This window comes from Mercenaria mercenaria, chromosome 7, assembly GCF_021730395.1.
Source record: "Mercenaria mercenaria strain notata chromosome 7, MADL_Memer_1, whole genome shotgun sequence".
Classification (NCBI taxonomy): Eukaryota; Metazoa; Mollusca; class Bivalvia; order Venerida; family Veneridae; genus Mercenaria; species Mercenaria mercenaria.
In genome coordinates, this window is record NC_069367.1 from 45,885,269 (window position 1) to 45,912,605 (window position 27,337).

The 27,337-nt window shown below is 36.4% G+C and overlaps 1 protein-coding gene and 1 non-coding gene across 15 annotated transcripts in view; both read left to right on the plus strand.

The window, feature by feature from the left end:
• LOC123556063 (unconventional myosin-XVI-like) overlaps nt 1-27,337 on the plus strand; it is a 150,462-nt gene that overhangs the window by 56,145 nt on the left and 66,980 nt on the right. For all 14 annotated transcript variants that reach the window (XR_008371733.1, XR_008371734.1, XM_053548323.1 and 11 more), the window contains 9 exons: nt 8,043-8,192; nt 9,274-9,367; nt 9,974-10,126; nt 11,619-11,848; nt 12,231-12,436; nt 12,693-12,795; nt 14,416-14,512; nt 15,394-15,490; nt 16,121-16,275. Coding sequence is in view for 12 of the 14 variants with exons in the window: in XM_053548323.1 (XP_053404298.1) it covers nt 8,043-8,192; nt 9,274-9,367; nt 9,974-10,126; nt 11,619-11,848; nt 12,231-12,436; nt 12,693-12,795; nt 14,416-14,512; nt 15,394-15,490; nt 16,121-16,275 (1,285 nt within the window). In the remaining 2 variants the exon portion in view is untranslated. The remainder of the gene's footprint in view (nt 1-8,042; nt 8,193-9,273; nt 9,368-9,973; nt 10,127-11,618; nt 11,849-12,230; nt 12,437-12,692; nt 12,796-14,415; nt 14,513-15,393; nt 15,491-16,120; nt 16,276-27,337) is intronic.
• On the plus strand, nt 13,625-13,697 carry Trnat-ugu (transfer RNA threonine (anticodon UGU)). The gene has a single exon. It is a non-coding gene; the product is annotated as a tRNA-Thr (tRNA).

Consider the following 27,337-nt stretch of genomic DNA (forward strand, 5'->3'; position numbering starts at 1 on the left):
TGGCACTCTTGTTTTTCCAGTTTTTAAAAGTATGAGCACTTTTAAAGGTCTTTTTTGTAAGGTCACTTTTCACAGCCTGTAGATAATTTCTGACTGAGTTACTTCCTTAAATGAAAGAAATGCACAACTGTTTTTATGATAATATCTGAAGAAGGAGACAAACTTATAGTTTGTAATACATTGGTTTGAAAACCTTTTGCAGATATTGCACAACTGATTGCATTTGCATTCATGAGTTTGCATTTGAATCCATGAGCTTACATTTGCATCCATGCCATAACATTTGGATCCATGCACTTGCTTTTGAATCCACAACCTTACATTTGCATTCATACCATTGCATTTTTAGCTCAACTTTGCGAAGAAAATGTAGAGCTACTGCACTCGCCCCAGCGTCGGCATCACCTTGGTTAAAGTTTTTGATAAAATCAGATATCTCTGTTACTATCAAAGCTATTGACTTGAAACTTAAAATACTTATTTACTATCACAGTCTACACCAGGAGAAACAATCCCAATAACTCTGATTTGAATATTGACAGATTTATGCCCCTTTTAAACTTAGAATTTTTGGGTTAAAGTTTTTGATAAAGTCATATATCTCTGTTATTTTAATACTCGAAAGGATTACAAATAAACCATGCTTTATACCTTTTAATTACTACACGGTAGTATTTCATATTACAATGTTAATATCTTAATATATCATAAACCAAACAAATAAAACATTTGCTAAATGAATAAAATGTTGGGTATTGTATTGGCCGCTCAAAAACATATACTTGACAAGGTATCTGCCAAGTATGTGATAACGTAACCGGAAGGAGACCAGGCGCGTCTTGCAAATATCTGCAAACTATTTACACAAACTCTGCACTGTCACATATAATTTACACTCTCATAAAGTGGTAGCAATACTGCTTAATTTCAACATAACGTAACTCTGTACTGTCGGACATAGCGAGGTAGCAATACTTGACTAGCTTTAACATAATGTGGCAATGCACGGCAACTTCGGAGCCAGTAGTCACGGTATGATAGTTACCAGACACGACCAGGTATCCGGAAATGACGAGTCACCACATACCAAAACCACTGCGTGAAGGAAAGCAGTAAGTTGCATGCTAGAGGGTTGATAACGCAATACAAAGCAATACGCAATACAAAGCAATACGCAATACAAAACTAGATTTCGCCAAGTACTATGGGCAAAACCTATTCAACCCTAGCCACATAACATCATAAGAGTAACCACATAAGAGTAACACACGCCGAAAATACAGTGCTTGTAACTTCTCGCCAGACAATAGATGTATTAAACTTATGAAACAATATTTGTTTCCATTATAATTATCAGTTTATTGTAAACTAATGTAAGCAGACACGCCTGATCACCTTCCGGTTTATAGAATTTTCCGCCACAATAAATTGAAACAATTTATCCCCCAAAATTCTATTTAGTAAAATGTGCATTCTATATACAAGGTTTTAACATGGAAGCTTCAGCTTTTATGTTTACTATTTGTTTTACTTATATTAATTTCCTAATTGAATCCCTTAAGTAATCTATGTAGAATTCTAGTCCGACGAGATTTAAATGAACGCCGTCGTTTCTAAAAAATGCTGTTTCCGCGTCAATATCGGGGCTGATGACGTCACTTCTCCCGGACTCGGTTACTATTTTCCGCGCAATGGGGTTAAGGCGTTTCCTTTTCTTTTCAGTTGGCTTTTTCCCGCCAAATGCCCCTTGCCAATTTTGCCTCTGCAGTATATCTACCCAGACTATTGTTGTATCTGGGAATGCTTCCCGTAAATAATTGATCTCTATCTCAATGATTCTTCTTAACTCACATGTATTTTCATAAACTAGGTCATTTCCGCCTAAATTGATATAAATTATTGAAGGTGGAGATGAAAGTATGACCTGTGTTTCAACTGCATGTCTGAAACCTCTCCAACGAAGACCTCTGACAGCCCACCAAGCAATTGATATGTTAGGTTTACCAAGATTTGGCTTCCCGGTCGCCTTTGCATGTTCGCCGGCCCAGAACGGGATCGAGTCGCCCACAACCCAGACATCTGAATAAAAATTTATTCAGAGATAAAATCGAATTAATGAAAAAAAAAAAAATATTACGTTTGGAATGTAAATTACTACTGTTGTGAAACAAAGTTAATTGTATTGTACCCTATAAGACCTGCAGGCTAATACTATGTTCGAACATAGAGATTAACGCAATTGGATGTCCATCTACCAAGTTTCATTATGATTTCCGACGGGTATCCATCAGAAGCTAGATCAGTGGCTCTACCTATCCTAAAACTGTGTGTTTTGTACTGTGCACTTAAAAAGCCGGTTTTACTGATGGCTTTTGCTAAGACTGCAGAGAATTGGGTCCTAGTTGTAACAGACCCATCCCGATGACAAAAAAGTGGAGCTTGAATGCTTGGCCTCACAGACAGAAATTCCTTTATTGCTTTGACTGGGCACAAATTGTCAGCTTGTCTTGGCAACTTTAAGTATACCGGTTTACCCCTTTGATTTGTTTTATAACGGTGTAATCGAATGATTAAACAATCATCTTTCGTAACATATAAATCTTTGCGCTGTAAGGCAATTTCTGACTGGTGTTTGTTTACATTAACAAGTTCACTGACCCGAAACAAACCGAAATACGCTAAGGTAAAAAGTGCATGAAATAGCTTTACTTCATAGTTGTCATAACATACTTCCGAGAGTGACCTACAAACAGCGAATAATACAGGCTTGGTCAGCGGAGCACGCTTATCTTGTGTAGTGCGACTCCTATGACAACCTTCAAGCAATTTCTTGACAATAAAAATACTGTTAAGATCATAAAAACCGTGAAGTTTATGATAATAATTGATGCCTGCTACATAAGTAGATATTGATTTCGGTGAGAGTCCTTTCTCAAAGCAATAAGCTATAAACAGCGTAAGTTGTTGGACAGGAATAGGTAGTTGGTTTTTTAACCCATAAATAGACCGAAAGTTCATGAAAGCATTTACAGCTGTGTTATATGTTGACCTGGAGTTATATGCAATTCCTGATCGAATGAGCTGTCTAGCTCGACGTCGAAGATTTTCCATAGGAAGTGTGGAACGGGACATGGCTCTTGATCCGCGTCTGGGACTATATTTTTGAATCTGTTCAACTGAAAACGAGACAGTGCATCACAGATTTCGTTTTTACGACCAGGTACATAACAAGCTTTAATTAAGATATTTAGTTTTAAACATCGTAGCGTCAATACTCTGACCAGGCACATCACTGCTTCTGATTTTGAAGTTAATTTGTTCAAAATTTGTACTACTGCCTGATTATCACAATTGAATTTTATCTTTTTATTGGACAAATCTGCACCCCAAATATACAGTGCCGCTAAGATTGGAAACAGTTCTAAAACTGTTATATCTGCCGTAATACCCGAATCATGCCATGCTTCAGGCCATTTAGCGTGCGACCAGTGACCTTGAAAATATATGCCGAACCCTAAGTTTTCACCAGCAGCGCTATCTGAAAACAGTTGGACATCTGCATTCGATATCCAAAAGCGGTCATGAAATACAGAAATTCCGTTAAAATTCTGCAAGAAAATCAACCACATTGACAGATCTAAGCATAGTTCTTTTTTTATCCTTATATGATGATATGGTTTCGTTAATCCACAGGTCGCGTTTATCAAACGACGGATGAAAGGTCTACCCATAGTGATTGCGCAGCAACAAAAGTTCAGAGAACCTATAAGTGATTGTATTTTCTTTAGTGTTGTTTTTGGATGTAGCAAAATTTCTTTAATTTTTTGCATTAGTTCTTGGATTTTTGAAGCTGGGATACGAACGAGCATTTGGTTTGAGTCTAACTCCAGCCCTAGAAAAACTAATACCTCAGTCGGGCCTTCCGTTTTTTCCTCGGCCAAAGGCACACCTAATTCTATCATGGTATCTCTAAACGTTTGAAGTGCAGCAGTACATGATACGTTTGATTTGTCTCCGCCCAAAAAATCGTCTAAATAATGTAATAGACCACCTGATTTGAGTTTCGATTTGACACTAAATTCAAGAAATCTTGCAAATCTTTCAAAAGTGATACAACTGATTGAAGCACCAAAAGGAAGCGCTTTATCAAAATAATATTTTTCTTCAAAACGAAAGCCTAATAATTCAAAATCAGTCGGTTTTATAGGTATTAGCCTATATGCACTTTTAATATCAGTTTTGAATAATTTGCAATTACGTCCCAAATCCTGTACTAATTTCACCGCTTCGTCGAAGTGTGTGTATTGTACAGAACACAAAGTAGGGTCTATGTAATTGTTCACCGAATCTCCTGACGGATATGATAAGTGATGTATCATTCGATACTCTCCAGGTGTTTTCTTTGGCACTAATCCTATGGGAGAAATGATTAAATTAGGTAACGGCCTTTCTTTGAATGGGCCAGCCACCCTACCTGTTTTAATTTCTTTTTGTATTTGTAGTTTTATGATATCGGGATTTAACAAAGTTGAACGCAAATTTTTTGAATCCCGTGCGATACGTGGACCTGTATACTGTAACGAAAAACCATTCATAAATCCATCTAATAGGAAATCTGCTTTGGTGACGTCATAGTTTTTTAAATGCTTTTTAAGGGCTGTTATGTTTACTGGCGTTTGGGCCAAATTATGAACGTCCAAATTACTCTGTTCAGTGGAAGAGCTAGATTTTGAGGAACTGTTAATTTTTTCTTGGGCCTCCGTAACTGCCTCGTCTAACAAAGGGTCTGCCGCGAAAAAGATTTCGCTGTGTTGGGCGAAACTGCCCACCCCGTGAGTAACCAGATTGGTTCATTACAGATGAACCTTGTTTAGAGCATGTGATGTCTGGATGGGGCCCCGAACATTTTGAGCATACATGAGGAAATTTGCAATTTTGCCAAGTACAGTTGCCTCTGTTAAAGTCTTGACACGTGTACCGACCTACATATGATGTATTGTTATGAGTGGGTTGCAGTTGCATGCAGCGCCACCACAAGTCATTATTGATTTTTGACCAAGGGGCTGGGGAAATTGCTTGGCGAAGGCGAAATTGCTCATCATACGTTCTCCATGAAAAATCGCCTTGGCGTAAGGCACATTCTCTAATGTTAAACATGTAGTGTAACATTTCATACACTTTATCTGCATGCGTAGCTAAGTAAATGGATGTATAGATTATGAACGCGTTCGTCCATTTCTCTATGTTTGTAATTTTTTCTTTACATTCTTTGTTTGTTGATTCGATATGACCTTCAGAATTTAAACGAAAAACGCTACCCGAATAAAATTCTGATAATTCTACTGCCCCTTTGAGCAGTAACGCTAGGTTGACAAATTCCCCTTTGCATATTTTTTGTTTTAAAGAAGCTGGGACATGGGCAGCCAGATCGTCGTCCGCTAAACGAACCATGGGCAAAATAGAATTTTCGGACTGAAAATTAAATGGCCCGTTACATTGGGTACCTAAGGCTTGTGGGTCAGTAGAATTTGCGCCGCCACACCCTTGTAAAGAATTAGTTACATTCGAATCAGCATTGCACGTAGGAGGAATAATTTGTGAGCTTCTAATAATTTGTTCACAATCAATTACATTGCACTCACCGGCTTCTGTTTGTAGCAGCCTCTCGTCTACAGCGTCCTCGAGGTCAGCCGCAGGCCTTTTCTGTCCTCTGGTACCCCTGACATTTCCTTGACCTTGGTCATTCTGCTCGTCTCTGGCAGCGTTCCTTCTCAGATTACGCCGAACATTTGGCGCATTTTGTTCCTCCTCCTGTTCAACGTCTCTCTCCTGTCTCGGTAATGCACGTCTAGCCTGTGCCTGTCTCCGGCGACCGCGTGGCATTTTAATGTTTCTTTATAGCGTAACCTTGAAAAACTTCTCTCTGGCCTTGGTAAGTTTTCTCTTGACACAACCATGTAGTAACGCAAAGTGAATGAAGAGCACGGGTTTAGCGGTATTTATAGCACAATACCTGATCATGCGTATTAGCTTGAAACCGGTTTAAAAAACGTCGGTACCCAGGAGATAAAGAAAAGCTATGGAACCAGTTATAAATCTATATTGTTTTGCCTAGCGACCAATAACGTGATTTCTCGAAAATAAATAAAATTATTTTTATTCAAAATAATTTACATTACTATCAAAGCTTTTGACTTGAAACCTGAAATAGTTATTTACTATCATAGTCTACACCAGGAGAAACAATCCCCACAACTCTGATTTGAATTTGACAGAGTTATGCCCCTTTTTAACTTAGATTTTTGAGTCGGCTAAAGGCTGAAAGCCTTTTGACGAGTCCTTGCTGTTCAGCGATTCTCTAAATGGACCGAATAACACGTGAAGGGATGTAGTTCCATTAGATTTCTCAAATTTCAAACAGTTCACTGCATGAATGAAGTTAAGTTGTGTCAATTCCCTTTGCTATGACCAATATACGATGTAATCTGTCATATTTATAACTTGTAATTGTGCAATACTCGAATGTAACTCATTAAGCATAAATGTGCATTTTAAGAATTGCGCAGGCTTACAAAGCTTGTGTAACATCCAGCGAAAGACAAAAAATAGTTCCACAGGGCTCCAGATAAGATGCGTATTAGCGTAAATTACGTATAGAAATAATGCAAATACGCATGTCTAATAATTTCTAAGCGTATAAAAACGTATATAAAATTACAGAAACGCACACAATGCTTTTTTAAAAACAAAATCTGAATCGTCTGGATGCGTTAGTTAACATAGCCGATCAGCCTTAATTTTCCCACATTGAACGTATACACGCATCGTATGATTTCTATAAACTTTGCTGCGGTTGAATTTTGCAGTCAGTAAATGGATAAATTATCAGAAGAAGAAGCTCTTACTGGTTTGTTTAGTTACTACTGATATTAAAAATGATTTTAATTCTTATTTTTCGAGAAATAAACAAATCGGCGAAACATTAAATTGTATTTTCTTGTAGTTTTTGAAATCGAAAGTAGATTGTCTATGTTTGGCTGCTTTCACGAAACGAAACAACTTTTTTATGAAAAGATTTAAATAAGAGGTAATTTAACCGTAAACTTCAATGTCAGATACTGCCAATTGCTGCTAAATGTCTCCGTATCATCACAATTTGTAAAATATATTGTTGAAACTGGAGAAAAGTGTAATCGTATCCGGATATAATATTTTGGGTAAATATCGAGCTGTGTTATGAAATTTTAAGAAAAAAAACTAAAAACAAACTGAAACTGGTAGACTATACTGTCAGTACATCAATCATTAGCCGACTCAGGCCCTTCAGGCCTTTGATTTGTTGTTAAAGTTTTATCTCTATAAGTCCAATATCTCTGTAACACAGTTACTGTCAAAGCTATTGATTTGAAACTTAAAATAGTTATTTACTATCAAAGGCTACACCATAAGAAACAGTCCCCATAACTCTGATTAGAATTTTGACAGATTTATGCCCCTTTTACTGGCAAAGCTCTTATTCAGAGTCAAGTACTGAGAGAAGTCGAGCATGCTGTCTTACGGACAGCTCTTGTAATTCATGCCCATTTGTCTGTATCCATGGCCTTACATTTGCATCAATGACTTTGCATTTGAATCCATGACTACCTTTGCATTTATGCCATGGATCCATGACTGCATTTTATCCCATGCATTGCATTTGAATCCATGCCCTTCTAAATGAATCAGTGACCTTACATTTGCATCCATGACCATGAATTTGAATCCATGATGTTGCATATACATCTATCCCCTTACATTTAAATCCATTACCTAACAGTTTCATCCCTGCCATTGCATTTGAATCCATACCCTTGTAATTGAATCCATGACCTTAAATTTACATCCATGACCTTGAATATGAATCTATTACCTCAAGGTTAGATATCCATCTCTTTATATATGTTACCTTTAGCACTTTGTTTTTAAAATGTTGCTACTGTTTTCACATATATATAGCAAATGTTTGTTTTCAGATCATGTATAAATGTTGTTACTGTTTTCAGATATGTATAAATGTAGCCAATGAGCAGATCCAGCAGTACACCAATGATAATATATTCCAAAATGAGCAGGAAGACTGTTTGTTAGAGGGTGTGCCATTGGTTGACTTGGATTATAACAACAACCAGGCCATATTGAATGTCTTCTTTGAGGTGTGTTTTTAGCTTGTTTGTTTGAAGAATATGGAGAGCTGTTTTTCTCACTCTGATGTCGCCATTTCTTTAAGCTTATAAATTTATTGCAAGCTTTTCAGTGTCACTGTATCTTCTTTACTGCTGACCCTGTTAACATGAATTCTAACATAAAGATATAAAGATTGGTCTTGGTAAGGGAAAGTAAAGTTGTGGTTAAGAGCTATCAGGAACCCAGAATGTCAAGGTCACTGGGGTCAGGTATTGTAATAGTACTGGTTAGAGTTGTATGTCAAGCTTCTCATTTTAAATGTTTTTGTGCCCCCCCCCCCACCCCCCCTCCGCCCCAATAGTACTTCACAGACTTCTTTTGTCTGTGAAACCAAGAGTTAAAGGAGATGTTGAAGTTTTCTGTTGGTCTTCTCCTGTTACACTCCCGAACAACCATTGGCAGGTCTTCGACATCGTCGAAAGATGAGCCTCTCAATTCGTTCTTGATGATGGAGCTTGTCGGCAAATTCTTTCTTCACTATGACAGTGCAACGACCATACGTCTGTCTTTACCAAGACAACACTAGCTGGGCTAGATATTAAAACTATACCACATCCCCCATACTCTCCAGACCTAGCACCATGTAACTTTTGGCTTTTCCCAACCATCAAGAACGAATTGAGATGACGTCGAAGACTTGCCAACGGTTGTTCGGGAGTATATCAGGAGAATACCAACACAAAACTTCAACAGCTGCTTTAAATCTTGGGTTCACAGACACGAGAAGTGTGTGAAGTACTCTGGGGAATATTTTGAGAAAATTTGACATGTGTATTGTGTCCGATATTACGACATAGACTTTCTGCAATTATTTATACATTTAGTTGACCTGCTCACATTTATCTAACATTGCTATGGTAATAATAATTAGCATGTTATTTTTGATTTTGTAAATTTGCTTCTGACAATGGGTAAAAGGTATATGGAACTATGTATGTTTAAAGAATTATATAAAAATATTTAAAAATACGAATGCTACAGCACTTGTCCTGAAACTTTCCGAACACCCCTCGTATATTATATGTTTCATTTTTATTTTCTGTATTACAGAAACACACAGGTTTATTGGCCATTCTAGATGAGGAGAGCAGCTTCCCAAAAGCTACAGACAAATCCTTGGCTACTAAACTTCATCAAAACACAGGTAATCTCAAGTTGCCTTGATATATAACATTTAATTACCTCCCTTTATCTAAAAAAGAGAACAGAACAATTTTAATATTTCATTACAGGTTCTGTTAGTTATCTGCATTTTATGAAAATATTTGAAAATGATTTCAATCTTCCCATCTTATACTTTCTCCATGAACAATTAATTACAATCATTTAAAAAAACATCTAAATCATTGTGGCTGATGGCCGATTCCATATGCTGTAGATAAAGTCCACTTCTTACTAAGTTTTCCCTGTTTCCTTTGATAAAACCTTGTCACTTATTAGGCAACTCATATTTGGTGTGTAACAATCACATGGTTTAATACTTCTGTAATATTTACTGATGAAGTTATCATTTTAGTGGGTTCTGCTCAGCTACATGAATTATGGTAACAGCTGTTTGTAACTTGAATGTAAATGCACCAAAAGATGTGCACTGGCAACTCATGGATATGTCTTTAAGCCTGGTGAGAAAATGTGTAGAGCATAAGTGTCAGGTCTGTATGTCCCAGGTCAAGGTCACCCTAAACCTGGAAGGGCAGTTCACTTTGGGGGTATTTATCATTTACAAATGACATTTCTTATTCTGTTTCAGGAAAGAAACATCCAGGTTGTTATAAGACACCGAGAGATGGGGGTTTGTGTTTCACAGTGGTGCATTATGCAGGAAGTGTCATGTATGATGTCACAGGAATGTTGGAGAAAAATAGAGATACACTGCCAAACAGTATTCTATACACCATGAAAAGTAAGAAACATTTAGTCAAGTTTGAGTTACTGTTTATTATTATGCTTTGGTCAGTGTTAGAAGTTTTTTTTAATTTTGTTTATGTTAAACTACTGGTAAGTCATGTGAACAGGCATCATAAGTTTCGACCACAATGTGTTGTTTGTTGTTTTCTTTAGGTATTGTTGTTTGCTACATATAGCCTTAGTCTTGCAGTGTTTCATGTGAGTAAGCTATCCAGGAATGAGTTGACTACACAGGGGAAAAAATAAAAATAGTATTCATACTTTTTCAGCTAGAGTATAACATTTGTATTGGTACACGGCAAGCAAATTTCAGCTATTCCAATAATGCTTTTATACAGTGGTTTCATTTTGTTTCCTTTGTTTTTGAACCGTCTGTCTGTCTGTCGGTCTGTCAGTCTGTCGGTCTGTCCGCAATTTTCGTGTCCGGTCCATATCTTTGTCATCGATGGATGGATTTTCAAATAACTTGGCATGAATGTGTACCACAGTAAGACGACATGCAGTGCGCAAGACCCAGGTCCGTAGCTCAAAGATCAAGGTCACACTTAGACGTTAAAGGATAGTGCATTGATGGGCGTGTCCGGTCCATATCTTTGTCATCGATGGATGGATTTTCAAATAACTTGGCATGAATGTGTACCACAGTAAGACGACGTGCAGTGCGCAAGACCCAGGTCCGTAGCTCAAAGGTCAAGGTCACACTTAGACGTTAAAGGATAGTGCATTGATGGGCGTGTCCGGTCCATATCTTTGTCATCGATGGATGGATTTTCAAATAACTTGGCATGAATGTGTACCACAGTAAGACGACGTGCAGTGCGCAAGACCCAGGTCCGTAGCTCAAAGGTCAAGGTCACACTTAGACGTTAAAGGATAGTGCATTGATGGGCGTGTCCGGTCCATATCTTTGTCATCGATGGATGGATTTTCAAATAACCTGGCATAAATGTGTACCACAGTAAGACGACGTGCAGTGCGCAAGACCCAGGTCCGTAGCTCAAAGGTCAAGGTCACACTTAGATGTTAAAGGATAGTGCATTGATGGGCGTGTCCGGTCCATATCTTTGTCATCGATGGATGGATTTTCAAATAACTTGGCATGAATGTGTACCACAGTAAGACCACGTGTCACACGCAAGACCCAGGTCCGTAGCTCAAAGGTCAAGGTCACACTTAGACGTTAAAGATCATTTTTCATGATAGTGCATTGATGGGCATGTCCGGTCCATATCTTTGTCATTCATGCATGGATTTTAAAATAACTATGCATGAATGTGTGACACAGTAAGACGATGTGTCGCGCGCAAGACCCAGCTCCGTAGGTCAAAGGTCCTAAACTCTAACATCGGCCATAACTATTCATTCAAAGTGCCATCGGGGGCATGTGTCATCCTACGGAGACAGCTCTTGTTTTGCATAAGCTTGTAAATATATATATAAAGAGCTGTGATCAGAGGCCAATGATTTCTTAATATTTTCTATTACAGCTAGTAACCAGCTTCTCATCAAAGAATTATTCCAGTCCCGGATCACACGGACTGGTTCTCTAGCACCAAGCGCAAGACAGCAGCGGAATAGCAGAAGAACCAAGAAGAAATCCTCGTCACCATTTGAGTTCTTCAAGAAATTCAAGGCCAATAATAAAGAGGCAAAGAAGGCACCAAAGAATGTCAGTGTGGAGAAAAAAGGTGCTTCTACCATGGCCTTCCACTTCAGAGTAAGGAATTTCATACAATTATTATATGTCATTTTGGTATTTCTTTATGTATTTAATATGATGTCATGCATTGCCCAAAACATGATTTACAATGTTTTTTTCATGGCACACTATTGTATCTGATAAATATGATTTAAACTTGGTAGAGATGCTTCTATATTTAGTTGCTGCTTATTTCAGACAGAAGCCAACAACTGTTTAGAACCCATGACCTCCCAGAAGCCAGCTTGATAACTGTCTCACAAAAGAATTAAATACTCCAAGCAGGGTTGAAACCAACAGCTGCAAGGGGCAAGTGATTTGAAGTCAATGTTCTTAACCACTCAAACACTGAAGCGTGGCTCATTACTTTATTTTACATGCTGTTATTTGTACATTTCAGAATTCCCTTAGTGACCTTATCAGCAAGCTACAAGTGTCCAGTCCACACTTTGTCCGATGTATAAAACCCAATACAACCAAGTCTGCCTTCATGTTTGTCCCGGAATATGTTCTCGCACAGCTACGGTATACAGGAATATCGGAAATAGTAAAGATCAGGAAATTTGGATATGCACTACGGCTGCCATTTTATGACTTCTTGAATAGGTTAGAATACCACTTGTATGACAGTTAAGAAAGGTTTAATTTGTCATCCCTTGTAATAGTATTATGAATTAAAGTATATTGTCAAAGATGAGGATTGTATCATGCAGTTAGAAAGAATAAAGTATAAAAGTTTATGCAGTGTACAGTACTGCCCTTACATAGCAGAGAAATGTGCAGACGTTAGGTTGATATTGAAATATAACCGTGAACCTTCCAATTAGGCATCTACACGTAAGTGAATATTTACATTTTTCAGGTTTCATGTATTGGTGAAATGTTGTCTACCAGCATTTTGTCCTCTGACAGACATTCAGAAATGTGAGGAAGTTGTCAGAATATATGGGCTAGAGCATGTCCAGGTATAGTATAATAATTGAGCCGTGCCATGAGAAAACCAACATAGTGACTTTGGGATCAGCATGGATCCAGACCAGCCTGCGCATCCGTGCAGTCTGGTCAGGATCCATGCTGTTCGCTTTCAAAGCCTATTGCAATTAGAGAAACAGTTAGCGAACAGTATGGCTCCTGACCAGACTGCGCGGATGCGCAGGCTGGTCTGGATCCATGCTGGTCGCAAAGCCACTATGTTGGTTTTCCCATGGCGCGGCTCATATGTTGAAACCATGATAGATTAATTTCTGTACAGCATTAACATGGCAATCAACATCATTACATACATGACTTAAACAGTTAGTAGCTACATAAATGGATAAATAGAACTACTTAATTATCAGGAAGTTAATAACATCTGTATTTATAAGATGTATGTATCATTAATGTGATGGACTAATGTGATGGACTAAACAAATAAAATTTTATGCATTTCAACAAGATCTGAAACAAGGGAAGTAAGTCTTGCAAGGCAATAGAATTGTGTCTTACCAGGTTTACTCCCTTATGTTTATAACCTGGCATGGCTACCTGAATAAAGTACAGCTCCAATTAACGCTACGCACATAGGATCTGAAGACGTGCTATTGATAGCGTTGTTCTGACAACCCTTACAGTAGCCAGTCAGAGCCTACTTACTACATCTTGTAATCGAAAGTAGTTTTAAAAAAAAAATCTATATTTAGCCTGGGTTTTTCATATTTACAATTCTTATGGCGACCACATCGCGACTATGCCTTTGTGTTTTGAGAGAAATCGTATGTCATGGTACGGACTTGGTCACGTAAGGTGTCAGACAGCCAGTTGGCTCAGTCGGTAGGGCACTCGCCCTGTAAGCGAGAGGTCCCGGGTTCGAGCCCCGGACTGACTGCACATTTTTCTCACCCTTTGACATTCGACGCTGTTTTGATGGTTCAGTCAAATGCTGAAACAAGGCGTCTGATCGGTTCAAATAAAAATAGATTTGCAAAAATAAAAATAGTAATATCGGAAATCCAATATATACAGAAGACGAATGTGAATGGGTCATTCTCAGATCTTCGTTTAGAAGATCAAATACTTTAGTCAGATTGCCTGAATCATTTGCCCAGCAGTGCTGTGGGTTCAAGACCCACTGGATTCATCATGTGAGAAAGACATCAGATGCTTATGATAGTTCAACCCAGGTGCTTGCCCGTGATAGTGCCTGTGCCTGAGGTAATGCTTGAAGGGACACTTCACTAAAAGTGTTGAAGTCACACCTAAATTATGTTAGTGTGACTTCAAACAAAACCAATCAAAATAATCAAAACACAAAAATGACCTTCATTACCTTTACTTTGAAGCGTTATTTTTGGTCAGCTTACACTGAGGATATGTAAAATGTAATTGAGTACCGGGTACCAGCACTGGTACAAAATATAAGCTTCCTTTCATGAAAGTACGGTTATCCAAGAGCAGAACGCAGCTCAAACTGACAACAGTGAGGAATAAAAAATTTTAAGTCAGCAACTTTTACTACTTTGCTAAGGAGATCCCTTTTACAGTAGACAGTTCCTTAAATTCTAGTAAGTTTATGCATCTTAGTTAGTATGACTTTATGTTTTCAGTTTGGAAGAACGAAGCTGTTTCTGAAGAGTGAACATGTCGACAAACTTGATAACTTGACCGCTGACCTTGAAAGGAAGGTCACTACAGCACAAGCAGGTGAGTTACTACTGCAATAACCATTTTTCATTTGATAAACCTGTAATATTAGAACAAGTAGAAGCTTGAATATGTTGATGTCTTGGTCCCTTACATATCTGTACTCAGCTTCCTACAATTTTATCAAAACTTTGGTTTGTATCTTTAATACTATTATATGAATATAATATCTTCGCGTTTTCTTTCAGAAGTACATGTAATGAAACATCTGTATTTGACAAAACTGTCCTTGTGTGTAGTAAAAACCAATAGTTGCTAAGAAATTCTTTGATATTTGCTCTTTTCATCCTATTTCAAATACATTATTGTTACTTTAGGTGATAGAGGATTGAGAATCATGTAATGTTTAAGAACGAAGTCATATTTACACCTTGTAGAGATATTTTTTTAGATGATTGATGTCACCTTAAATCTTAAATTTTTATACGCCCATCTCTGAAAAAGCGGGGCGTATTATGTAAACACCTGCGGCGGGCGGGCAGGCAGGTGGTCGGCGTTCAAAAGCATGTCTGCTCTCTAAGTCAAATAGTTTTCATTCGATCCTAACCAAACTTGCTGACAATTTTTGTGGGCATAATATCTTAGCCAAGTTCGATAACCAGCCAAATAGCCCTGGGCACTCTTTGATTATGGCCCTTAAATTATTCGAAATCTGCGAATTTAGCCTCTCCGCTCTCAGAGTCGAACAGTTTTGATCCGATCTTCACCAAACTTGCTGACAATGTTTGTGGGCATAATATCTCGGCCAAGTTCAATAACCACCCAAATCACCTCAGGCACTCATGGATTATGGCCCTTTAATTACTCAAAATCTTTTTATGATACTTAACTGAATATTTAGACGGGCGTATTTTGTGACAGACTTGCACTCTTGTTTATAGTTGTACGAGGATTTTTGGGAAGACAGAAATCAAGAAGACTGTCTGCAGCAAGAGATGAAGAACTTAAACGTAGTGCTTTGGTCCTGAAAAATGACCAGTATGTATAAATAATAAATAACTACAACATTTAACTTGTCATTTGTAATATATAGAGATATTTCCATTCAATTATTAGCTTTACTAGCTGTTCCTTGTACTTTTATATAGACTGAATCTTGGCTATGAGTATAGAAAGATTGTCTCCTAAAAAATGTCTTGGTGGAAACACTGTTGAAAGACTTGTGCTTAATCGTTACTATAACATATAATTGAGCCGTGCCATGAGAAAACCAACATAGTGGCTTTGCGACCAGCATGGATCCAGACCAGCCTGTGCATCCACGCAGTCTGGTCAGGATCCATGCTGTTCGCTAACAGTTTCACCAATTCCAATATGCTTTAAAAGCGAACAGCATGGAGCCTGACCAGACTGCGTAGATGCGCAGGCTGGTCTGGATCCATGCTGGTCGCAAACCCACTATGCTGGTTTTCTCATAACACAGCTCATATTGTATTGAAAGTATATTTTGACAGTAAGACAAACATTTTTACAATGCTAAGTATAACATAGCTGTTTCATCAACCTTTAACTGTATGGTCACATTACTGACTGGACAGTCACATGACATAAAATTGAGGGGTGACATGACTTCCATAAATTATTACATGACTGATTTCTGTATTACAGAGCTGAGCAGGCTGCCAAGTCTTTAAGTAGTCTAGAGGAGATAATCAGTGACTACGATGATGCTTTCACAGTAAAACGAGAAACTGCTGTCACTGCTGATGATGATGATGAATACTTGTATGATGATGCTTTTAGCGTTCAGCAGCATGCAACAGGTAAGTGATATGTTGTGTCTTACTGTTTCTTAAAGTCAGTATTAAGTAAAAGATAGAATTGAACAGCTGAATATAGAATACACTTACTTATGTAGAAGGAAATTCTGCAGGAACATGTACAAATCTGAAATCATAACCTCATAATCTTTTTCTTCTTTAACAAATAATTTTGAATTTTGCATGAATTAAAAGGGTGAGGGGTTTTGTCAGTCCATTTGAAAAATAAGTGTTTTTCCACTGGAACACTGCCCCAGTGTGTAATTTAAGGAACAAGACAAAAAGCTTAAAAAGTCACGAAGCATGAAGTGGTAGAGAAAGGGTGCAGATATCATTGTCACCTATTCTCTAGTATCTTATATACTGAACCAGTATATTGTTGTGTAGTGGTCACTTCAACATAAATATTTCTCTTGTGGTAGAAGTAATATAATGGTATCAGTAAGTAAGTAACTACTTATTGTCATGCAATTCATCAAGTAAAATTAAGTAGAATTTAAGCTAGTGTGGAAATGTCTCGTGTGCAGATAATAACTAATCAATATTAATATTTACTCCACGTTTAGGTTGGTGTAGAATGTTGCTGTTTATAGTAAATCAAATTTGTTTCTGTGTTTGTTTAATACCTGGCCAACATTTGTAACTAACTTCAGCCTGCTGGCGGCAAGGGAAATTGCCTTTGCGACCAGCGCAGACCAAAATCAGCCTGCACATATGTGCAGGCTGATCATAGTCTGCACTGTTCGCTATTCAGTCAGTAAATTTTAAAATAACATCCCTTCGAGTATTAAATGGTACTGCTCCAGTTGAATATTGGGCAAGTTGATTTTAGAAATTTAGCAGTCTAAAAGCTAAAAACTGTAGATATACTGTGAAATCATTATTATTTGTGGGGGATTAATTTTCGTGGATTTCATGGTTGAGCTCAACCACGAATTTATGTCCCAACGAACAAATTGTGCCAGCAATAATTTTTAATTGTACGCAAAGTCGTCAAAACAGACAACATAGCCATTCAATCTTATCCATAGTTGTGTGCATGCGGCAGTACTAACCTGCAGCTTTCGTGTAGTTATGGAGACTCCATAATGATAAACATAAGTATGCGTGGAAACAAAACTGTTTCATTTAGAAATGTACCCGTGGTTTGTTTATGACATGTTTGTCAAAGTGAAAGTAGATACTAAAAATAGAAGTTTGACGTAGCGTCACGTGCCAACCACACTATAATACGGCTGTTATTTGATTTTTTTCGGCCCCGCTATGCAGTGTTTATACACTAGCCTTTATTTTTACTGAAATGTAGTAAAATACTACGACTTTAGAACTATTAAATATTACAAATTAATTGTTAGATTTGTATCCGATGCATTAATATCTAATTCACATCACACCTTTCTCGGCAGGAAATAACACATGCACAAGTTCAACAGCTTGTAATTTTAGATGCAGACGCGCATTCATTTTGAAAAAAAAAAAAAAAAAAATCTGACCAGTTTATAATAGTTTATGTAAGGATTATTATGGTACTACATTATTCCAACTATTATAGTTTGTTTTAATTTGCAGCACAATAAGTAGTTCTTGTTTAAAACACGATCAAATGATCAACTTTATATTTGTTTCGATTATGAATACTAATTGTGTAAGTTGCTACGATTTTGACACTTTTTAATTGGCGCCCACTTTTCTCGTTGAATATTTCACAGTTTTAAAAAGTTTTGCAAATTAGGGGTCGTATAATTATAGATAACGCATTCGTTAATTGGCACATGATCACTCACTAATCTCCTGAGGCGTAGATTGCAAATTCGGTAACCATGTTAGCGCTGTTTGACATGTGTAGGTTTCACATGTAAGGACAGAAGTACTAGTAGATCTATTCCTGTGGAAATTATGATATATTTTTATGCCTCCGGCATCTACTGATGCGGGAGGCATATAGTGATTGTCCTGTCCGTTCGTCCGTCCATCCGTACGAGGTTAACCTAATGGAATCGTTTCGTCTAGCATCAATACCCTAACTAGAATGACTTGATACTAATGCAGATGTAACCTGTGACCATTCCTCATCTTCAGACATCACCTGACCTCAGTTTGACCTTGACCTTGACCTCATTTTGGACTTAGGTTGCTTTATATGGGCCATCTCTTGGTTAACCAAGTGGGACCGTTTCATCTAGCATCAATACCTCTTACTAGAATGACTTGATACTAATGCAGATGTAACCTGTGACCATTCCTCACCTTCAGACATCACCTGACCTCAGTTTGACCTTGACCTTGACCTCGTTTTGGACTTAGGTTGCTTTGTATAGACAAGGATGCCACCGGGGGCATCAAGCATTTATTGAACGCAGCTCCTTGTTGTTTTTTTCAAAAATTGAAAATCCACGAATTTACGTCCCCACGAAACAGCCATTTTGGCCAAAACCACGAAATTTCGTGCCGACGAAATTAAATCATTTCACAGTACCAGCTCATTTAAGAGTGTTTGCTCAGTTGTTCACCATTCATCTGTCCACCACATTACCTTTAAAATCATTTAGTGCATGTTGATGAAACATAGGTGATCTTCTACCAAGATTGTTCAGATTATTCTTATTTTGAAAAAAAAAGATCATGACTGCCAAAGGGCATGATCACTTTTCCCTGTATATATGTAGTAAGAAATTTATATCTTGTCAGAAAATATTGGCTTAATTGTATTAGAATTTCATTCAAATGTTCCTTTAGTGACCAGGATTAGTTTGTTTCTTGAGATTCATCGAAAAACATGATTGCCAGAGGGTGTGGTCAATTTTCCTTTTATGTATATTTACATAACGAAACTGCAACCAGTTGAAATTTGATGTCTCGAACTGTCTTATCTCAAAATTCTGGCTATCTGGAAGACATTTTCAGGTACTTGTTCAGTTTCAACTGTAATTTATCGCAGACATTTCTTAGGTGATCCTTTTTCCAAGATTGTTGAAATAGTAATTACAAAGAAATGTTCCTAGAGTGACTGTCTACAAAGGGAGTTTAAATTATTTTGAATTGTCTGAAAACATGGTCTCCAGAGCTAAATATATGACGAAAAATATATCTTCAAGCTTCATCTTTCATAAAACATGATTCTTGTTTTGAAATGTTTTCATGGAAATTTTAATTTTTGCTCGACTATATGAAGTATATGGAGAGCTATCCTACTCACCCCAGCATCGGCGTCTTTCTGCATCCCCTCCTTGGTTAAAGGTTTTTTACACCTACTCTTTTTTATACGCCCGAAGGGACGTATTATGTTATGACGCTGGTGTCCGTCTGTCCGTCCGTCTGTCCATCTGTCCGTCTGTCCGTTAGCAATTTTGTGTCCGCTCTGTAACTCTTGAACCCCTTGAAGGATTTCAAGGAAACTTGACACAAATGTTCACCACACCCAGACGACGTGCAGAGCGCATGTTCCGGATGTCTCGCTTCAAGGTCATGGTCACACTTAGGAGTCAAAGGTCATATCAGTTTGTTTCGTGTCCGCTCTGTAACTCTTGAACCCCTTGAAGGATTTCAAAGAAACTTACCACAAATGTTCACCACACCAAGACGACGTGCAGAGCGCATGTTCCGGATGACTTGCTTCTAGGTCAAGGTCACACTTAGGGGTCAAAAGTCATATCAGTTTGTTTCATGTCCGCTCTGTAACTCTTGAACTGCTGGAAGGATTTCAAAGAAACTTGGCAGAAATGTTCACCACATTGCAACGATGTGCAGAGCGCATGTTCCGGATGACTTAAGGGTCAAAGGTCATATATGACTTTGCTTTGTGTATATTGCTCTGCATTGCAGTGCTCTTGTTTTTATTTGGCAGATCTCTTTTTTTGTACTTACAATAATTTTTTTTTGAATTACTTCCCTTTTATGTTACTATAAATAGCTTATTTTGAAACTTTTTTATTATTGGCCGTAGGGAAAAACCGAGACCACTTTTCTGTGGTACAACATGGATGGTACCTCCAATTTTAAGGTGTATTATAACATACCTGTACCTGATAAGGATTTTTTTGTAGACTTTGAATATTTTTTTTGTGGACTACGTTTTTTTTTTTTGAAGCTTTCCTTTTGTTGTTCCAGTCCTTTGGGGCTTCAACAGTCAAGTTCTCCCATCCTATGATGTAAGCCTTTGGGCGTATATTGCCCCGCTTGGCGGCGCTCTTGTTCTCCTTATCTCTGTAATTACTCAATGGATATGCTCTAACTTTAAAATAGTTATTCCTCATCATCACCCACATAATATGGCACCAGGACCATAACTCTCACACCAATATTTCATGAATTATCCCCACTTTTTACTTAGAATTTCAGGTTAAAGTTTTGATGCACTTTCACTCTATCTCAGTTATTCCTAAATGGATTTGATTCTAACTGAAAGTAGTTGTTCCACATCATCTCCCACATCATATGACACAAGGTACCACTATTTAATGAATTATCTCCCCTTTTACTTAGAATTTCAGGTTAAAGTTTTGATACACTTTCACTATATCTCGGTTATTACTAAATGGATTTGATTCAAACTTAAAATAGTTGTTCAACATCATCACTCACATCATATGACACAAGGGCCATAATTCTTGCACCAATATTTCATGGCTATCTTGCCATAAATTTCAAGGCTGATTTTTTAAAGAAATTTAAGGTATGCATAATGTTTTTGGTTATGTTCAAAACAGCTGTGTTGTGGGGACATGAAAATAGTGATTAGATATCCTTAGGACTAAGGGCACATTTTTATACATTCTTGCATACCAGACGGGGATTTCCGGTATTTTTACCGGTGCTGGAAAAATCCATCTTATACCCCGGGGTATAAGATGACTCTCGTGCTTTAAATGACGTATTACGAACTACATATATGTAGAAGATTTATGTAGTTATTTATATTTTATTTCGAAAAACGGAATAAAAATCCAATTCCTTGGCAGTTCCTCTTTGTTCCTGATAGTATATTTCTCGATTCAAAACATGTTATTTCATCAAAAATTCATAACGTTACGCTGGAACTGATAAAACAAAACCGGAACTAGACATTGTTATTTGTCTTTGAAACGTCATGACGTCTTTCCTGTTTACGACGTTGATTTCCCGCGCTTTGTTTAAATACGCTGCTATAAGAAATAGTTCTAAAAAGAAAGCCGTTCGACTGATTTTAGTTTTATTATTATATCTTGATATCGGTTTGCAAGAAAAAGATTCTGTCACTGGTAATAGGTGCAGATGGGAATATCCGGCTCCCGGGTAACTGTTTAGGTGGTAACTCGGTAGGAACTTCGTTACCGCCTAAACAGTTACCCTCGAGGCCGGAAATTCCCATCTGCACCTATAACCAGTGAAAGAATCTTATAATCTCGCCAGGCATACGTATGTTTTTGACAACACAGAAAGTGACGTCAGACAACCTTTAGCTTTTTCTGAAAGTAAAGAAAATGAAAGTAAACAGGCTAAACTTGAAAACGAAATTTGCATTTGCATTGGTCTATAGTAGTCGGATATCATGCACATGGGTTATTCTGTTTAAATGTATGCGCGTGGACTCCTTTTTTTATGCTAATGGAGATTCAATTTTCAGCACTTTCTAACAATTTGAAAATACCTGGGCTTTAGCATGACATGTCAGCTTTTCATCTACAAAAAAATAATTGAACTCAAAATAAACACAAATCTCACAGGGGTTGTAACGGTGCAAGGGTATATGGAGAATTTTGGAACTTCGTCAAATCATTCAATTTAAGTCTAAAAGTGTCAGTATATGCCTCGGATGTTAGATATTTCTGTATTTGAGAGCTGCAAACCCAGACATGTCAGAAATAGTTTCAAAATGATTTTTGTGTAAAAAAAATAAATGTTGATTCTATGGAGGAGTGAAAGGGCCATCAGAATCTGATGCTAATACTTTTTAATACATTACAGGCGTGGAAAGGTTATCTGGTCACTGTAATTTGTTGTTTTTCACTAAGAAAAATAGTCACTGTCAAATGTCAGTGATTTTACATTGTAAATTGTTAAGCTTTAAGTTTAGCATAAAAAAAAGCACTTACAGACACACATAAAATAAATTGACTGTTCTTACCGCATGGTTCGATCAATTTGTTTCTCTTTATTGTAAACCATACCTTTGATCAGTGCCAAACATTGAGAACTGTTATCTATTGGATCTTGACCATGTACAATGTCTGGAAAGAATTAAAATAATTATATATATATATAATTTTTTTCTGACTGAAACCAGGAAGAAAAAATAAGTCCTCTTAAATTTGACATATTTTCGTTATGTTGTTTGTTTTGTTATGCCTAATGAATTCTGAAAATCTACTTTTGCATTGCCTATGGTAACTGTCAGGCTACAATTATTTTGGAAATTATCTTTTAAGGAGTTACAGATATGGAAACATTTTCAGGTATTTTAACAAAAGCATAGAAATTTTTCTGAGGGTAATATTATGATATGCACATAATAAAATGTTTTTAATTTAGGTAGGTGGACCTGTAGTGACAGTTAATGAAGTACGTACTGTGATTTCATTATTTGAGCCGCACCATGAGAAAACCAACATAGTGCATTTGCGACCAGCATGGATCCAGACCAGCCTGCACATCAGCGCAGTCTGGTCAGGATCCATGCTGTTCGCTTTCAAAGCCGATTGCAGTTAGAGAAACCGTTAGCGAAGAGTATGGATCCTGACCAGACTGCGCAGATGTGCAGGCTGTTCTGGATCCATGCTGGCCGCAAATGTGTTATGTTGGTTTTCTCATGGTGCGGCTCATTTGTAGCTATGTGCATACTGAGTTTAGTGTAGTTACATCTGAAGAATGCTGAATTTAATAACAAGAATATGTAATCTTACAGAAATGACCAAGTGTTGTTATACATCCAGTACCTTAACAGAAATGTTTGATTGGTTAAGATAAATAAGGGTATGAATGTATGATATTTTTATGATTTAAAAGAAAAAAATGTAATTATTAGGTGTAAAATTAGTTGCTTTTTAGATGAATTATTTTGCAGTATGATACATAACAACCGTACTGGCATTGCAGCGATGTATACATATTAGCTGATTAATGTTCATGATGCAAGTAGTTCTGTAGGTGGTAATAACTCCATCACAAGTAATATCCAGTCAGCAGTATTTGTTTGGTTAGGTGATACAGTGATTGTCCTGGGGACCTCCGTGGCCGAGTGTTTAAGGTCGCTGACTTCAAATCACTTGCCTCACACCGATGTGGGTTCAAGCCTCACTTGGGACACTGAATTCTTCATGTAAGGAAGCCACCCAGCTGGCTTACGGAAGGTCGATGGTTTACCCAGGTGCCGGAGAGGCACCGCTGTGGTCTTCCTTCACCATCAAAGCTGATAAGTCACCATTTGACGTATAATTGTGTCAGTGCGACTTTAAACCCAACAAAACAAAACATTATGATTGTCCAGTATAATGAGTGAGACATATTGATTGCTTTTTCAAAACTTGTACCCACCCTTAAACATTTTTACACAGGCAGACATAATCATCAGGCTTCATTTTCTTGAGCACAATATCAGATCAATGTATCAGCTTAATTTATGATCATTTGATAATCTGTTTTTATTGAAAAATTGATCTTTCTGATATAAATGAGTAATTTGATATGACCTGTATTATTCTTTTAAGATCTTTTGTAGATTGTGTTATAAATGTATCTTTTGCTGTAAAAAAAAGTTCAAATACTGGGAACAAAGGACTTTGACCCAATCAGGAAATTATTTGTCCTGTTGTACAATAATTATGAAATGAGAAAATTGGATCAATTATTGGACAGATTAGGATCTTTGTCAACTAGAAGAGCAGCGGCTAACTGGCATGAGGCTTAATATGTCATGTTTGTTTTTCTGTGCTACCAATTATCTTTCTTTTTAGGAATTTTTTTTTGCAAAAAAATGAAGAATTTTTCTCTTATCCAAAATTTACTTTGATTTTATTTTTTTATAGATAGGCTATTTTTAAATACTGATAATAAAATGTATTACAGAATTTTGATATGATAGTTTATTTTCAATATTCCATTAGGCCAAATGGCCCATGAAGATATACAATACATGATATATGGCAAGACAGTGTACATCAAATAAATCTATATGCAACTGAAGTTTATGTGCAGAGAAGGTTTACAATGCATTGCATAATAATATCCTTAATGCATGATAATATCAATGCCTAATAAATAAATAATATTGAAAATTACAAAAACCATGCGTTTTACAAACCACACAATCTTATGATACATTTTCAGACGAGTTTTGTTTGAAGTCTAGTTTTGCAAACTCTTTGTTTTATAGACACATTTTGATAACTGATAGCAATATTTGTATGGAAGTACTTTTGTGCGATAATGAACTTTGACAGCAAAACTGGCGGGTAGATCATTTATTGTACACTAACTTGTGAACATTGATAATGAGTGTTTGGTATGCCAATGGATCACTGCAGTCACAGTCACAAGAATTGCAAGCAAAAAAAAGTACGAAGAATAAAAAAGAAAAATAAGCTTAAGTTCAGAAAAAAAGGAAACTGAGCATTGCTTAAGAATGCTTTGAACATAAAGGAACATGACATTTGTATTTAAAGCATTTTATTCAACCTTTTGTATTTAACCCTTACCCTGCTAAATTTCTATAATGAACTTGTCCATACAATGTTATAAGGGGTGCTTACCAAAAAAATACCGACTGAATAGTGAACAGTGCAGATCATGATATACAATGGTCGCAAAGGCAGAATCAATCGTGTCCAGCATGTTAAGCCCGTTAAGACTGTTAAGGCCTTTTTTTAGATCAGAAATATTATATAAAAATATTTTTTTAGAAAATTGTAATACTTCATTATTAGATAATGTTCGTGCAAATTTAGACTTACATTGTAAATAATCATATGCATGTTAATCTTTGTGGTGGAAGTTAAAATCTGCATTTATACGAGGAAATTAGAAACCACTAAATAAGTGAAAATTTATTCCTTACATATATTTTTGATTTTACAATAGATCTGATAAGTATCAGAAAAGATTTTAAGATTTTATAAATGTTAAAGTTAAATGTATAATTCGTCATGTCAGCGCAATAACTCAATAAGTGCTTCTATAATATATATGTGCTTATTGAGTTATTGCACTGACATGATGATATCTTAAACTTAAAAGCTGAAATATATCTTATTGTCCTAATTATACAAAACAGCCCTGTTAATAGTCATGTATACAGCCTGTTTTGAATAATCTATTTTAAGTATGCTAATTAATTTAGTCCCATATGTTTAAACATTTTTATGCATTAATTATTCAACAAGAGCAAGCTCCTAAGGATTTTCATGTAAAAAGGCCATTAACAAATTCTATAGAATTAATGGTGAGCACCCACTGGAACAAAAATGGCACAGTCTGCTGACTGCTGAAGCTGATACATCACAAAGTGGAACAGTCCATTATTTGTTTGAGGAGTGTGTGCTTGTGTGAGAATAAATGCTGTGTGTCATCTATTTTGAATTATACTTGAAAATAGGATTTTATTTCCTTTGCATGGCTTTAGGAAAATGTTGAAAAATGTGTAAGTGGTTTATATTTCAGCATGTCAGGGATTTTAAAGAGCAGTTTTGTTGTCGTTTTTTCAGTGATGAGTCAGGAGACTCCATTCTATAAACAGTTATTGTATTGATTTTCAAGTATTGATTAACTTGTGTATGGTGATACTTTAGTCAGATAATGCATGTTTAAGATAAACAATATTTTTATTTGTTGATCTTTTTCTGTTAAAGTTTACATTTCCCCCAGCAAAAAGTAATGCTTTTAAATAAATTATTAAAATGTATTTAAAACAGAGAATGCATTTTTTTAAAAATGATAATATAGAGTTATACAGTATTATAAAGGCTGTTTTGCCACAACATAAAGGAAGTTAAGAATGTGTTTGCATGATTTCGTGTTAAAAGCAAATTAAATTTAAATGCTGTCACACGTAAAACAGCTGTACATGCATTCATTGACCCAAAAGTAATGTCATTATAGTGTGAATGCATGATGATGACTTGAAATTAAGTCATGTTTTATAATTTATAAAGGTAGCACAGTTGAGAAAACATGTTAATGTTGGTATATAGTAGCCATTGTTAATACTTGACGTGTGATTATAAGTCAAAGACATAATCAGTATAAAATTTTGGAATATGGATACACTTGGAAAGAAGGTTACTAAAGTTAAATGGAAAATATTTCCCTTGTATATTAATGTAAATATAAACACCTTGACTTTCTATTATTACTTCTAATATTGTGTGCTTTATGTGTCTAGCTAAAATTTCTTCGGTATCAGTTGCAAAAAGTGTTAATTAGCTTGGATTGATCTGTTTATTATACTTGTTACAGCTATGATATATTGATATTTGTCATACAGAATTTTCAGTTAATCACAGCCTTATATAATATAAAGTTTATTAAAGAACTAATTATGTACTTGCATTTGGGTTTCAAAGATAGTCAGTGAAATGGTATATATTGCTGCATGGTGAGCCAAAAAGTTCTTGAAAATAATTGTTATGTGAAAAAAGGCATCTACATCCTAAAAGAATGCAAAATATAAGTTTGTTACATGTACTACATCAGAGGAAAAAGTATCTTTTGATGTCTTTAGATGTGTCTGCTACATCAAAGTATATAGGTAGTGTTTTTTTTCTTTTCAGGTAATATAAACCTTTTTTTTCTCATTACCCTAATTACTTAGTTTGAAAGAGAATGATGCATTGTAATATTCAAGATCTAGGTTATCTACTCTTCATTTGAACACCATTATATAAGTAATAATAATCTGACATTGCAATGCAGTCATGCAGGTTCCATAAATCTGATTAGCCTTTCTACAGTGTTATGCCCATTATTTATCATGGCAATTTCTGGTTAAGTTTTTGTATAGTGTGACTAGTCACTGCTTGTGGGAATTGCTTGGAACTTCACGTCCTTAAACTGTGATAATGTAACAAGCAAGTTACATAGGTTTCATGAATAGAAG